At 34.5% G+C, this 14,576-nt stretch overlaps 1 protein-coding gene across 1 annotated transcript in view; it reads left to right on the top strand.

Moving 5' to 3' along the window:
- Window positions 1-14,576, top strand: part of Arih1 (ariadne RBR E3 ubiquitin protein ligase 1) — a 132,496-nt gene that overhangs the window by 83,885 nt on the left and 34,035 nt on the right. Inside the window, exon 3 of the mRNA XM_046428100.2 lies at window positions 2,246-2,390. Within this exon, the coding sequence (XP_046284056.1) occupies window positions 2,246-2,390 (145 nt within the window). The remainder of the gene's footprint in view (window positions 1-2,245; window positions 2,391-14,576) is intronic.

Genomic DNA, 14,576 nt, shown 5'->3' with positions numbered 1-14,576 from the left:
GCAGAGCATCTGCCTTGCCTCTGGGAGTCCCTGGGTTCGATCCTTTGCACCACATAAAATAAGTAAATAAGTTGTTCAACTAAAAAAGTTGAAGAAAAAAAAAGAAGAATTATTAAAAAAAAAAAAAGGCGTTCATCTTCACTAAGAAAGAAGTAATACAAGTTTAGGTATTTTCTCCCTTATCAAATGAGCCAAGAATTTAAGATTGTCTATATGTGGAACATCTAAATGTCCCTCAGAATAAGGTTGATTAATTTAGTACATACCTAAAGTTGAATATTATACAAAAATGAAATATAATGTGAATATATGTTTATTGACTAAGATGTCTACTACATGTTTAGTGAAGAAAGCAGGTTACAAATCTCAGAGTATGGGGTTATTTTTATGAACTTATACACACGTCTGTGTGACTGTATTCATAAAATGCTATCTGTAATGTTAACCAAAGTATGAGGGGCCTTTGGTTCTATGTAGTCAAATTTTGGACAGAAGTTTGTTCTTTCTTGTGAGCATGATTTTTTTTTTTAAATATAAGACAGGGAGTTTAATTGGTTTATAAATTTATATTTAGTGTTAGTCTCTTCTGCTTTCTGAAATTAGGCATCTTGTGTTCTCAGAGACAAAAGTTAGTTTTCTTCTGTAGCTACATTCCGATTATCTGAAATTATGAAGGGACAACCTTATATAAATTTGCAACAACTTTATGAGTTTCCTTTTTATATAAGGTATTGGCATTTTGATTGAAAATTTGTTTTACTAGACTTAGGAGAGTAATATAACTCCTTTCCATACATTAAATGCTTTGACACAATGCCTGTTTCTTCTTTCTTTCTTTTGTGGTAGGGGAATTAACCCAGGGTTGCTTTACCACTGAATTACATCCCCATTCTATTGTATCTTCTATTTTGAGACAGGTTCTCACTAAGTTGCCAAGGTAGGCCTCGAAACTCCCCATCCTCCTGCCTCAGCCTTCTGAGGCGCATATATATATATATGGGTATGCATCCACAAGAGCACATTGTAATTATCAAAACCTTGGGTAAAACTAAAAAGTGATTGTCTAGATTCTGCATTAATAGTTTGGCTGATTTTATTGATTCACAGTTTGAAAGATTTTTGTCTGTTGTTTAATCTCTTTAGAATATTAATATATTTAGGAACCAGGAACTGTGTCTCATCTAGGTTCATGGAAGATTTTGTGTTAGCTATTTACCACTGTTTTCTGTCAAGAAATTTATAACTTAGTTAAAACTATATAGTACTGGGCATAATACACTCTTGATATCTTAAATATGGAACTTCTTCTGTATATTTAGGTACATATTTTATGAAAAGCTAGTATGTAATCGTTTGTGTAAAAATGTCAAGATAGGGCTGGAGTTGTAGCTCAGTGGTGGAGCCCTTGCCTCGCAAGTGTGAGGCACTGGGTTCTATCCTAGCACCCCATAAAAACAAAGGTATTGAGTCCATATACAACCAAAAAATTTTAAAATGTCAAGAATATACCCTTTTGTTTCCTCCTTCCTTCCCTTTCTCAGTAAATTAAAAAAGTAGTTCAAAAGAATATAGAGAGCAAGCCTGTTGTACAGAATGAGACACATGATAATTACATTTTAAAAATGATTTATGGGGTGAGATATGCTTTGTAAGTTGTTTATTAAAGCTAATGTATTTAAAGTGACTTAACCTCAATTATTTATGAAATTAATTCATTTTTGTAACATAGAGCTAAGTTTTAAAAAAATGTCATTAGTCTTCACACGTAATGCTAGAAATAGCACAGCTTTCATCCTTAAAGTTTAATTGTAATACTGTTAACATTCCAATAGCTTTTATTGGAATTTTAATTCCCAGGACTTCAGAAACAAATTTTTTTAAAAATCCAAGGGGCTGGGCGGGGGCAGTATCCAAAGGGGGCAGTAAAACCTCAGATTTGCTCACACACACACACACACACACACACACAAAGTGTGTGTGTGTGTGTGTGTGTGGTATGCTGGGGATTGAACTCATGGCCTTGTTCATGCGAGGCAAATACTCTACCAACTGAGCTATATCCCCAGTCCACAGGCACCCGTCTTTGATGTAATTGTAGTTATATTACTTTTATATCCTCTGAGCAAAAAAAGTGATGATTTTGGTTTATTTCATTTTATTGCTTTTCCCAGTAGACAATCAAGGTTTTGGAGAGCTCTGACTTTGCTATTACTGGGCTTTCATCCTTTCTGTTTAAATAATGCAGGTACTTTGATGGAAACCTGGAGAAGCTCTTTGCTGAGTGTCATGTAATTAATCCAAGTAAAAAGTCTCGAACGCGCCAGATGAATACAAGGTCATCAGCACAGGATATGCCTTGTCAGATCTGCTACTTGAACTACCCTAACTCGGTGAGTATCTGGTAGTTTAAGGCTAGCATTCTATATTTCATTATTTAAACAAAGGGAAATCTGGGGGATTTGGAGAAGTAACATATAACCAGTAACCTCAGTATATTAAGGATAATGATAGGAAAAGCGATAATAAGAGCTTGGTTCCATTTACCCTCAACACCTTTGTTTTTAAAAGCACCAACTTGTCTAAGTTGATGCTACATACTTAAATCTTTCTAGAGTTAACTTTATCACCATGGGGAGAATTGTGTGCTATACAATGAGTTAACTTATTTTTTATCCAAATTAAAATAGATTTAAAAATCTTTAGTTGCTTTTGAAATATCCAGAACCCATATAAAATGTCTATAATACTGTTGCTGGGGAACTTTCAGAATTTTTCCTAAGAAAAGATTTTCACTTAAATCCATTCAGGTGGAGAATTAAAAGTATGGCAATGGGGACTGAATAAGAACAGAGAACAAAACTAAACAATAGATGTTTTTCCTAAGAATGTGTCTTAAAATTTTATTGCATTAACATGGTTTCCTTGGTGATATGTGTATTCGGAATTGTAGTACATTCTGCTGTCATATATAACAAATTAAAATTTAAAAATGCAAAAAAATAAACTGTTAAAGAATGCTCATCATTCTTTTATCACATCATCATGAATACTGATGATGTGATAAAAGAAAAAAATGGGTTACTTGGTGTGTTCAGTAAGAAATTTTAGTCTTAAATAATCTTCCTTACGAAGGCATTATTTTATTAGTAACAATTGGAAAGTTTTATTTATAACATAAATAAGTGTTTAGTTACCTGGAATTCAGCTTTTAAGACGTTTCAATATGTCTTAAGGTATTACTTAATGCTATTATAATTGTAACTATCTTGTTGATATTTGTGCTGTTTCTAATAATTATTTTATACCAGGTATTTTGCACTGCCATTTTAACATTGAAGGATTATCAATGTTAATCTTAGAATTGTATATTTATCTCTAAGGAAATCTACTGGAATGGCGCTAATTTGGTCAAATATATAACTGTCTACAAAAGAAATAGAATGATGAGTGAAGTTATAATAATGTCGAAAGTAAAGGGCTGAAGTTAGTTTCTGAATTCTCAACTTCTGATCATAGTTCTAATGCTTCAAATATTTGGCTTTGGGGTGGATAGCAAGTAGATTCTTAATGCTTTGGTTCTCAGTTCTTTTTTTAGTTCTTATCTGTCAGATCAGTTGACTTAGATGTTCTTTGAAATCTCTTCTTGCCTGAGAATTGTTATCATTTCCCTCTACTTAAATTACAATCCTAACTTGAGTCAAGTGTTGATATTAAAATAATTGTTAAATTCATATTTGAACAGTGTTATTATCTTTAAATGTTATCTGTTCCAGTTGGTATTTATATAGTGCCTACAGTTTGTAAGTTTCTGTGAGGTAGGACTAAGATCTGAATAATGTGTCCCAGGTTAGTTTTCCTTAGTCCTTGGACATTTTTCCTTCTGATTTATTATAGCTAGTTTGTCCTTCATTTAAATCTTAATTCTAATTTGACTACCGGCACTAGTTGCTTACAAATATCCACTGCAATTTTCTCAGTGTCCTTGATATTATCCAACAAACAAGAACTGAAAATCATAACTGGAGATTCTTATACACTTCTGCTTTGTACCTATAACTGATGGAAAACTTTACTATTCATTCATCATGCCAGGTGCTATTCTAAAATTTTGAAATATACTGGGGAATAAATATATAATCCCTGTTTTCAAATAATTTATAGGTTACCTGGGTAGATAAGTACTATTACATTCAGAAAGAATGGTAAGTGCTTTAGCAGGACAAACACATGATATGATACTATTGGGAACATGGTAGATGGAAACCAAATTTAGGGTTTGTTTAGGATATTGTTTTTGGTGCTAGGACTTGAACCCCAGGGATTTGCACGTGCTTATTCAGTTTTTGATGAGGTAGTACTTTCCACAGAAATTGACACATAAACTAACCTAAAAAGGCAAGGTAGTTAAGTGAAGCAGGAAAATTAGCAGTGCAGAAACAAAGGAATAGAATTTTTTTTCAATAATGAAGAAATGCTAAAAGCTTCAGACAAAAGAAAAGTGGATTTGAAGTTTATTAGGAGTTTACGGTGACCCCGGAAAGTTATTTTAAGTAGTGTGGGTAGGATGGGAAAACACGGCAGCTGAAGAGTCATTAACTTTAAGGTGCAGAAGATAGTAAAAGCAATAAAGATAGATAGTTTTTCTTTTCTTTTTTTAAAGAGAAAGAGAATTTTTTAATATTTATTTTCTAGTTTTTGGCGGACACAACATCTTTGTTTGTATGTGGTACTGAGGATCGAACCCGGGCTGCACGCATGCCAGGCGAGCGCGCTACCGCTTGAGCCACATCCCCAGCCCAAGTTTTTCTTTTTAAAAAAAAAATTTGAGTAAGTGGCAGGAGAAGATAGCAAAAGCAGCAAATTCTTTGGGTTGACAATTAAGTTAAAGAGTTACGGAAACTATGCAGTTATGGAAAATATGACCATGACAAAACTAGGACTTTTTTTCTCCTAATGTTTAGGCTAATACAGAAGGATATTTATAACCTCTTCAGTTTTGAAAGTAAATATCACCTGAAATACTTCATGAAGCTTTACCACTTTATTACTTGTATGAGTATTATATAACTCACATGTTTCACTTCTTCTGCTCTCTGATTTTCTTTTATTTACATGTATCTTCAATACCTTCCTTTATCCTTATAGAAAGCAGTTTTAGCATTATGCAGTGCCACGTGAGAACAGGTTTTTAAAAATAAATGCTTTTTGTATCTTTGTACTTTGGGATTAATGTCCTAGGTGGTTTCCACTTGGAATTTCCCAAGTCTTTGGAGCACTGTGTAAATCCTCTTCATTTCCCCTTGTAGCAAATTCAGAAGTCTCCTAACCTCAGCAACAGTTGCTTTATAATAATGTTTTGAATCAAAGTAGGTTAAGATGTGATTGTACTAACCCAGCATTCCCGGGCTGAAGTATGTCACTTTAATAAAGTAAATAATGTTTTATTTTCTAAGAATAAAATAGGTCAAATAGCTAAAATCAGATTTGAAGAGTGTGAGGGGCAGTTCACCCCTTTCATTCCTAACCTTCAATCCTCCCCTGTATAATCTTGGCACTCTTGGGAATACTGCTTGAAAACATCTAATCCAGGTCCAACTTTATCTTCCTTTTAACTCATTGTATTATAATCATGATAGAGCTGATGCTGAGATTATTTGCTCCATTTGTATAAACAAAATGACTTCAGTTTTAGAGATTATATGAACAATTTCTGATAGAAGAAAAATGAGTTACTGTTCTTACTGCTGTTTGTTTAACATTAGTTGTTATATATAAAGTGGTGGAGATAAGTGAAACCTTTTAATGTGTAATGTTGTTTTAGAGGCTTTAAAAAAAACATAAATTTCTGCTATAGCTTTTTCATAGATTGAGTCAGTAATCTAGTCCCAATTTAAGGGGAATCCCAGGGAGCTAAGAGGAGGTAAGCATGAGGTAGTAAGGGAGCAAACATAAACATGTTTAAGGAGAAGGAAAAGGGAAATAACAACAGAAGATACATAGATGGAGGATAACCCAGGTATTTCTTGCACATTATATTTAGGTTAGGTGTTTCTTTATCTTGAAACATGCATGTGTGTGATTTTTGTAATTTATCTTGTTTAATCTTGTGGTGTATCTAATTAGAAAAGTCACTGAAAAGAAACCTTTAAAGAATATAAGGCTTTCTTTACTGTCTTCTCTCATAGTAGGACCTAAACTAGAACTCACCAAGGTTTGGGATTTCTCCAGCGATCACTGGTTAATTGTGACTATTAATCTCTTAGTTTTAAGAATTTTTATTTGAAAAAAAATAAAGCACACGGCCATGTGTATGTTTCTGCGTAAAATATTTTGAAGTTGTTGAAATATTTTATATATTTATCCCTTACAGAATGCCCCTTTTTATAGCCATGAAAAATAAAAGATTTCTCCCTTGGTGATCTAATAACAATTTTCTACCAAATCTCCTTCACTAATGAAGAGTAATGAGATTATACTCTTTTAACTTGACATGTATTTTACATGCCATTCTGTCTGTAAAACCAGTCTCTTAGGAGTCTGGTGTATTTCCTTCCATGACTACTTCTATGAGTTTAAAAAATGTAATTGATATACTATATATAGAAGGTTCTTTTCTTCGTTGCCCAACCCCCCTTACTGCTGGTCCTAGAATTGAGTCTGGGGCACTCTACCACTGAGTTGTATCTCCAGCCCTTCTTATTTTTATTTTTTTACCTTCGTTTTATTTACTTATTTTTATGTGGTGCTGAGGATCAAACCCAGTGCCTCACATGTACTAGGCAACTGCTTTACCACTGAGCTACACTGAGCTTTTTTTATTTTGAGTCAAAGAGTCTTGCCAAGTTGCTGCAGCTGGCCTTGAGCTTATGGTCCTCCTGCCTCTCTGCCTCCTGGGTAGCTGGAATTGTAGGCATGCACCACTGCGCCCAACTACATATGTAGAATTTTCTATCCTGTTTGCATCTAATATCATGAACTATATCAAGTATTATATTTCAAATAATATTTAAATAAATAATGTTGGAATAAAAAATACTTTCTGTAAGAGAGAGAGAGAGAAAGAGAGAAAGAAATAGGCTCAGAATAAATTTGACAAGAAATGTGAAACATCTGATGAAGAAATTTTTTAGTACCAAGAGACAAAAAGTTGACTTGAGTGTTTGACTTGAGTGTTTGTTTGAAAAATATTGAAAAAGAATAGGTTGGTAGGGGAAAGCAGGAAGAGGACTAATCCTACCAGATGCAAAGAATTGACAAAGCAGTGGAACAAAATAAAGTCAAATATGCATGAAAATATAGTGTATTATGGAGAAGGTATGGCAATAGTAGATTATTCAGTAAATGGTTTTAGAACAACTTGGTAGCTATCTGGGAGAGAAACTTAAATTCCTTCCTAGCCTCTTTTGTCGGAGTTAATTTAGGAACCATAAATTTAAACATTGATGCATTTCATTTATATATAAGTAAAGTGCTTCTGCATGGCAACACAATATGAAGAAGCAGAACTGAAACTGAGAGAAAATGTTTTCCATATTTATTAGTGTCCAGTTTCCTATGTAAGTACAAAGTCCCCCTAAATTGATCAGGAAAACTTCCAGTGTAAAATAAGCAAAATATGTGAAGAGAGTACCCAGAAAAAGAAATACCAGCCTTAAGTCTTTTCTTTTTCAAATGTTAAATTGAAAATCAAAATTAATGAAATTAGTTCATTTTTTATATGTTAGTTTGGTAAAGATCAAGAAATTGGATGATATACTATGTTGGTATAAGTGTGAGAAACTGCATAGTATAAATTACTACAGCCTTGTTTCAGGAAAGCCTTGGAATATCTTATCAAATTGTGAATGTATACCTGTTATAGTGTCACTTTTACACATTTGTCTGTAGTCACATGATCACAAAGATGTATATACAGTATACATTAATTAACTGTTCATTAATCATGGACCGTTTGAATAAATTGGGGCACTTTCTTCAGACTTTAAAAAGAGGTAAAGCATCTGGGCATGGTAGCCCACGCCCGTAATTCAGTGGCTCAGGATACAGGTGCAGACCTTAGCATCATCTACTGGATACAGGTGCAGACCTTAGCATCATCTCTCGTCAAGAATGGCCAAAACATTGGCCATTACAACAAGCCACTCAAACGCTTCGAGGCCTAGGAGTGGCAACTAATCCCCATAGAAGTGCAATGGTATTAGATTGGAAGGATCCTGAAGGATGTGAAGGAACTATACAGCCATATGTATTGGATCATCTTCCCGTAAATTTATGGGGACGAGATGTCCTAGATCAATTAGGTTTGACATTAACAAATAACATCAACCAAAATGCACCCACTATTATGACTAGACAAGGTTTTAGGAAAGGAAAAAGATTAGAAAAACAAGAACAAGGTATAGCAGCACCAATACAAATAGATCAAGGGAGAGACAGACATGGGTTGGATTTTCAGAAAGGGCCACTGAGACAATAAAAATTACTTGGAAATCAGAAAGACCAGTATGGGTTCCTCAGTGGCCCCTGACTAAAGAAAAGATACAAGCAGCCCATGACCTGGTCAAACAACAATTAGCAGAAGGACATATACAACCTTCTGTATCTCCCCATAATACTCCCATTTTTGTCATCAAAAAGAAATCTGGTAAATGGAGATTATTGCAAGATTTAAGAGCCATTAATAATGAGATGGTTATTATGGGACCTGCTCAATCAGGGATTCCTCAGTTGTCTGCTTTGCCAAAAACCTGGTATGTTTTAGTTATAGATATTAAAGATTGTTTTTTTTCAATTCCAATTCATCCTGAGGATAGTCCACGTTTTGCATTTACTATCCCTGCACTGAATCATGAAGGTCCTGATCAGAGATATGAATGGAAAGTACTCCCTCAAGGGATGGCTAACAGCCCAACTATGTGTCAAATTTATGTTAACAAAGTAATCCAGCCACTTAGAAATCAAAATCCTGAACTACAAATATTTCACTATATGGATGATGTATTATTAGCACACAAAGATAAAAACACATTGCTAGAATGTTATGCCACACTTACAAACTTATTAAAAAATTATAATCTAGAGATAGCAATAGATAAAGTACAATTAAATTTTCCAATTAATTATTTAGGAGTTCTATTATCCTCAACCATGGTCCGTCCACCAAAAATTCAAATACGAGTAGATCAACTCAAATCACTTAATGACTTTCAAAAGTTATTAGGAGACATAAATTGGATAAGGCCTTATTTAGGTATACCAACAGGAGAGTTGGGACCTTTATTTGATATCCTAAAAGGTCCATCAGATCCAAATTCACCCCGAATGTTAACGCCTGAAGCAAGAAAGGCATTAAAAATCATTGAAACATATATGGAAAATATGCATTTGGATAGAATTGATATAAGTTTGCCTTTATTATTTATTGTACTACCAACAAAAAATATTCCTACAGGAGTATTTTGGCAAGAAGGTCCATTATTATGGATACATTTATCTTATTCTCCTAACACTATTCTTACTAGGTATCCTGAGGCTGTAGGACAATTAATACTCAAAGGAATAAAAGCAGCAAAGGGAGTGTTTGGAATTTCTCCCAATAAAATTATTACTCCATATACTATGAATCAAATTGATGAGTTAGCTAATGAGTTAAATACTTGGGCAATAATCATGTGCAAATCTAATGTTTCATTTGATAACCACTTACCATCTAATCCTTTATTGTCTTTTTGGTCATTGCATCCTGTAATTTTTCCAAAAATGACAAGAAAAACACCTATCATGAATGCTCCAAATATATTCACTGATGGGTCAAATAATGGTACAGCAGCAGTAGTTACCCCTGATCAAACTTTTACATTTTTAGTACCCAAACAATCAGCTCAAAAGGTAGAGCTTAATGCAGTTTTACAAGCTTTTGTGATGTTTAAAGATTCTGTATTTAATTTATTTTCTGATAGTCAGTATGTAGTTAATGCTATAGTATCTCTTGAAGATGCTGGTAGGATTTCCCCTTCTTCTACTGTTTTCTCTTTGCTTTCCACTATACAAAGTCTAATCTGGGACAGAAAAGATCCATTCTTTATAGGACATATCAGGGCACATACAGGATTGCCTGGAGCCCTTAGTTTGGGCAATGATTTAGCAGATAAAACTACACATGACATACATATTTTCTCTACACTAGAAGAAGCTATAAATTTTCATAAAAAGTTCCATGTCAATGCTAATACTTTACAAAAGCACTTTAAAATAACTAAGGAACAAGCTAGACAAATAATAAAACAATGTCAAAATTGTGTGACCTTTTTACCACAAGTTAATCTTGGAGTCAATCCTAAAGGATTGATACCTAACCATATTTGGCAGATGGACGTCACACACTTGCCAGAATTTGGAAAATTAAAATATTTGCATGTTACAGTTGATACTTCTTCTGGATTTTTGATGGGCTCCCTTCATGCCGGAGAAAAAACTAAAGATGTTATAGCTCATTGCTTACAAAATTTTGCCACTGTGGGTGTTCCAAAACAGTTAAAAACAGATAATGCCCCTGGTTATACTTCTACCTCTTTTAAACAATTTTGCTCAACATTTGGCATTACTCATATAACAGGAATCCCATACAATCCACAGGGACAAGGCATAGTTGAAAGAGCTCATCAAACTATTAAAATGTACTTATTAAAGCAAAAAGAAGGAATTGGGAAGGGGTATATATTCCCCAAAGATAAACTTAAAATAACCCTTTTTACTCTAAACTTTTTAAATTTGGATTCATCAGGACTTAGTGCTGCGGAAAGGCATATGTGTCCAAAAAATGTACATAAGCCCAAGGTACTTTGGAAGGATATTCTAACAGGACAATGGAAAGGTCCTGACCCAGTAATTGTCTGGAGTCGAGGGTCTGTTTGTGTGTTTCCACAGGGAGAACAGCAGCCGATTTGGATTCCAGAGAGATTAACCAAGGTCCTGACCCAGTGATTGTCTGGAGTCGGGGGTCTGTTTATGTGTTTCCACAGGGAGAACAGCAGCCGATTTGGATTCCAGAAAGATTAACTAAAGCGATTTCTACAGACCAAAAAGAAGATGATTTGGCTCAAATCCATAACAACTGATATCCAAAACTCCAGTTTGGCTATTCTTACATCTGCAACAGAACCAGGATGCTTTTTTCAATATCTATTTTATTATTGCCCTTTGCCATATCATGAAGTTCTATTTTGTTTTTTGAGCTCATACAGACCTAGGTTAATGTTTTGCTGATCAGTTCTATTTTTTGACTATAGAGTTTTTAAACATTGCAATGGAGATTTCACCTGTAAAAAGTTATAAGGCCTTTACTGTAATGTTATGTGTTGTATGTATTATATTATGTGTGCACACTTGTGTTTTGTGTTATATGTTTGAATGTACGTATGTCCATATATCATATATGATGAGCGCTCATGATAAAATGGATCCAAATATTTTTTTTTCACGTGATTTATATGGTTTAATTTAAATTGGGTAAACAACTGTTGAGGAGTGTTTTAATATGTAAACAAAAAAGAAGGTTAACAGATCTGTTTGTTTACTTTCACCTTTCCTTTTCATTATATTTAATAATTCTCTTAAAGACAATGTAAATTGTTAAGAAAATTGTTTTCTTTTAGTGCCTTCTGTAATGTTACATAATTTTTTCTTTAGCCATTATTGCCAGAATTCCTCTCTTCATCCCAGTGCCGGTGAAGACAATGTAAATTGTTAAGAAAATTGTTTTCTTTTAGTGCCTTCTGTAGTGTTACATAATTTTTTCTTTAGCCATTATTGCCAGAATTCCTATCTTCATCCCAGTGCCGGTGAAGACAATGTAAATTGTTAAGAAAATTGTTTTCTTTTAGTGCCTTCTGGAATGTTACATAATTTTTTCTTTAGCCATTATTGCCAGAATTCCTATCTTCATCCCAGTGCTGGTGAAGTCAAAGATAAAACCAATCTACAGCTTCTACAATAGCCATCACTGAACTGCTTGCAGAACTTGCCTGGACACATTGTGAGCTCACCTGTATGCATTGTGAACTATCTGTTGGTGCAGCGACTTATGGTAGTGTTGGGGTATTTTTGCTGATGATGTCACCGGTGGTACAATTTTTCAAAGGAGCCCTCAATTGGCTTAATGTCATGGCATTTTGCATCCTCCTCTACTAGTGATGGTCTAAAATTTGGGGGCCAACAGAGGTGAGGCAAAGAACCTCACCCCCCCACAGGTGCAAAGGCCTATCCACAAGTATGGCTGTATGCTGGACCGGTAGTCAGTGACGGGTATGATCCAATTGCAGTGGTACCAACCTAAGACAGGAGGCTGACGCCTAGAGGTCAGTTCATCCGATGACGGGTAAGGACCATATGTTGAATTGGACTGCCTAACAGGCACGGTCCCTAAGCCACATGCTTGTTGTTTAAACAGAGAGGGGGAGATGTTGAGAGCCACAGCCTGAGGGGCCCCAGCAAACTTCCAGCTGCCAGCAAACTTCCAGCTCTTGAGGCCGATTGGCTGGGTCACGTGGGCGGAGCCAAAAAAGTCCCCCAATGAGCAGCTCCGTGGTCTGAAAGGGCAGGGAAACAGTCCAATGAGCATCACCGCAGAGGAGCCAATCAGCTAGATGTTGCTGGGGCTGCTGTGAGCCAATCATCAGCCGGCAGCTGGAAGTTTGCTGGCAGCTGGAAGTTTGCTGGGGCCCCTCAGGCTCTCAACAGGCTGAGGCAGAAAGATCACGAGTTCAAAGCCAGCCTCAGCAACAGTGAGGTGCTAAGCAACTCACTGAGACCATGTCTCTAAATAAAATACAAAAAGGGATGAGGTTGTGGTTCAGTTGTTGAGTGCCCTGAGCTCAATCCCCAGTACCTCCTCCCACACACAAAAAAAGAGGTAAACCAATGTGAAACCACATAAGAAATCTGTTAAATTAATAAAAAATGAACGTCATAGAAGAGATTATTACCTTCTTCCACTGTGTGTATTTGAACATTAGAAATCTCTGGAAGAATATGTAAGAAATGGAACTAATTGATTCTAGGTATAGGATACAGGACAGAGATGGGGATGAAGGAGAATCATTTTTCATCACAAACTTACACTATAAAACAATATTACTACTACTACTATTATTATTAACAATAATATTATTATTATTAACAATATGTTGTTGTTATTATTATTAATATTCATATTTTTGTCTTGCTATGTTGCACAGGCTGAATTGTACTATCCAAGGGTGCCATACTTCTTCTCATACTTATTGCCAAGATCTAATAGGGCAGTAGAACCCTTAACACTTGCGTTTACATGATTCCTCCTGCCTTAGTTCACATGTAGCTGGGGCTACAGGTGTAATCCACCATGCCTCACTCATTAAGAAATTTTTTGGCCATGAACCTATATTATTAATTAAAACAAATTTAGTAGTAAATATTTTTTAAAAATATAATTCTTTATATTTAAAATAGTTTAATAACCCACTACAGATCACAATATACTTCATTGAACTGTCTAAAGTTATTAACATTTCAAATCATGTCAATAATTTTAGAACAAAATGTTATTCGTAGTAATTTGGAATAGATCTTTTGATTTACCATGAGATTTTTTATTTTCTACATCCCATGCAGTTCCATGGAGTTCTGTCCATTGACACTTTATAAAATAACACGTTTATTGAGCTGTATAATTCAGTACTATCCAGTTCACCCATTTAAAGTGGTTTTTATTGTATTGAGAGTTGTGCAACCATTGCGGTTAATTTTAGATAATTTTTAACCCCAACGAAATTCTATACCCTTTTATATTCATTCCCTGATTCAGGTAACTGCTCACCTGCTTCCTTTAAGGATTTGTTTATTCTGGATCTTTTACATAAATGAAATCAAACAATATATGGTCTTTCATTTAGCATATGTTTTCAAGGTTCATCCCTGTCTTAGCATGTATCAGTACTTCATTCCTTGTTGTGGCAAAATAATATTCCATTATATGGATTGTCTACATTTTGTTTATCATCCATCACTTGATGGATTTCTGGGTTATTTATACTTTTTGGCTATTTTGAACGATGTTGCCATGAATTCTTGTGTACAAGTTAATGTATGGATGTGTGTTTTCGTTTCTTTGGGCTTTATATACCCAGGAATAGAATTGCTGGGTCATATGATAACTCTTTGTGTAATATTTTGAGGTACTGCATGATTATTCCCTAAAATTGCTGCTCCATTTTACATTCCTACTGACAGGGCATGAAGGTTCCAGTTTTTCCATATACTTACCTAAAACTCTTGTTATTATCTTTCTTTTTTTATTATGGCTGTCCTAGTGAGTGTAAGGTGGTGTCTCATGATTTGGCTTATATTTCCATAATGTTTATTAATATATGGTATAATCTTACATTTAATACAAACATTGTTGCCTACTTTTCTTAAAATTTTGTAAATATATACCATACATGTGTTTCTTAGGTGTTTTATGTTCTGTGTATTTGCATATCTAGATTTCATCACCTAGAATTTCATTTTAGGAGACTGTCTATTCTTGTTATATTGGA

This window comes from Marmota monax, unplaced genomic scaffold, assembly GCF_021218885.2.
Source record: "Marmota monax isolate L192 unplaced genomic scaffold, Marmota_monax_Labrador192_F-V1.1 WCK01_AAM20220418_F8-fsc00111, whole genome shotgun sequence".
Lineage (NCBI taxonomy): Eukaryota > Metazoa > Chordata > Mammalia > Rodentia > Sciuridae > Marmota > Marmota monax.
This window is presented reverse-complemented; position numbering and strand designations above follow the sequence as displayed.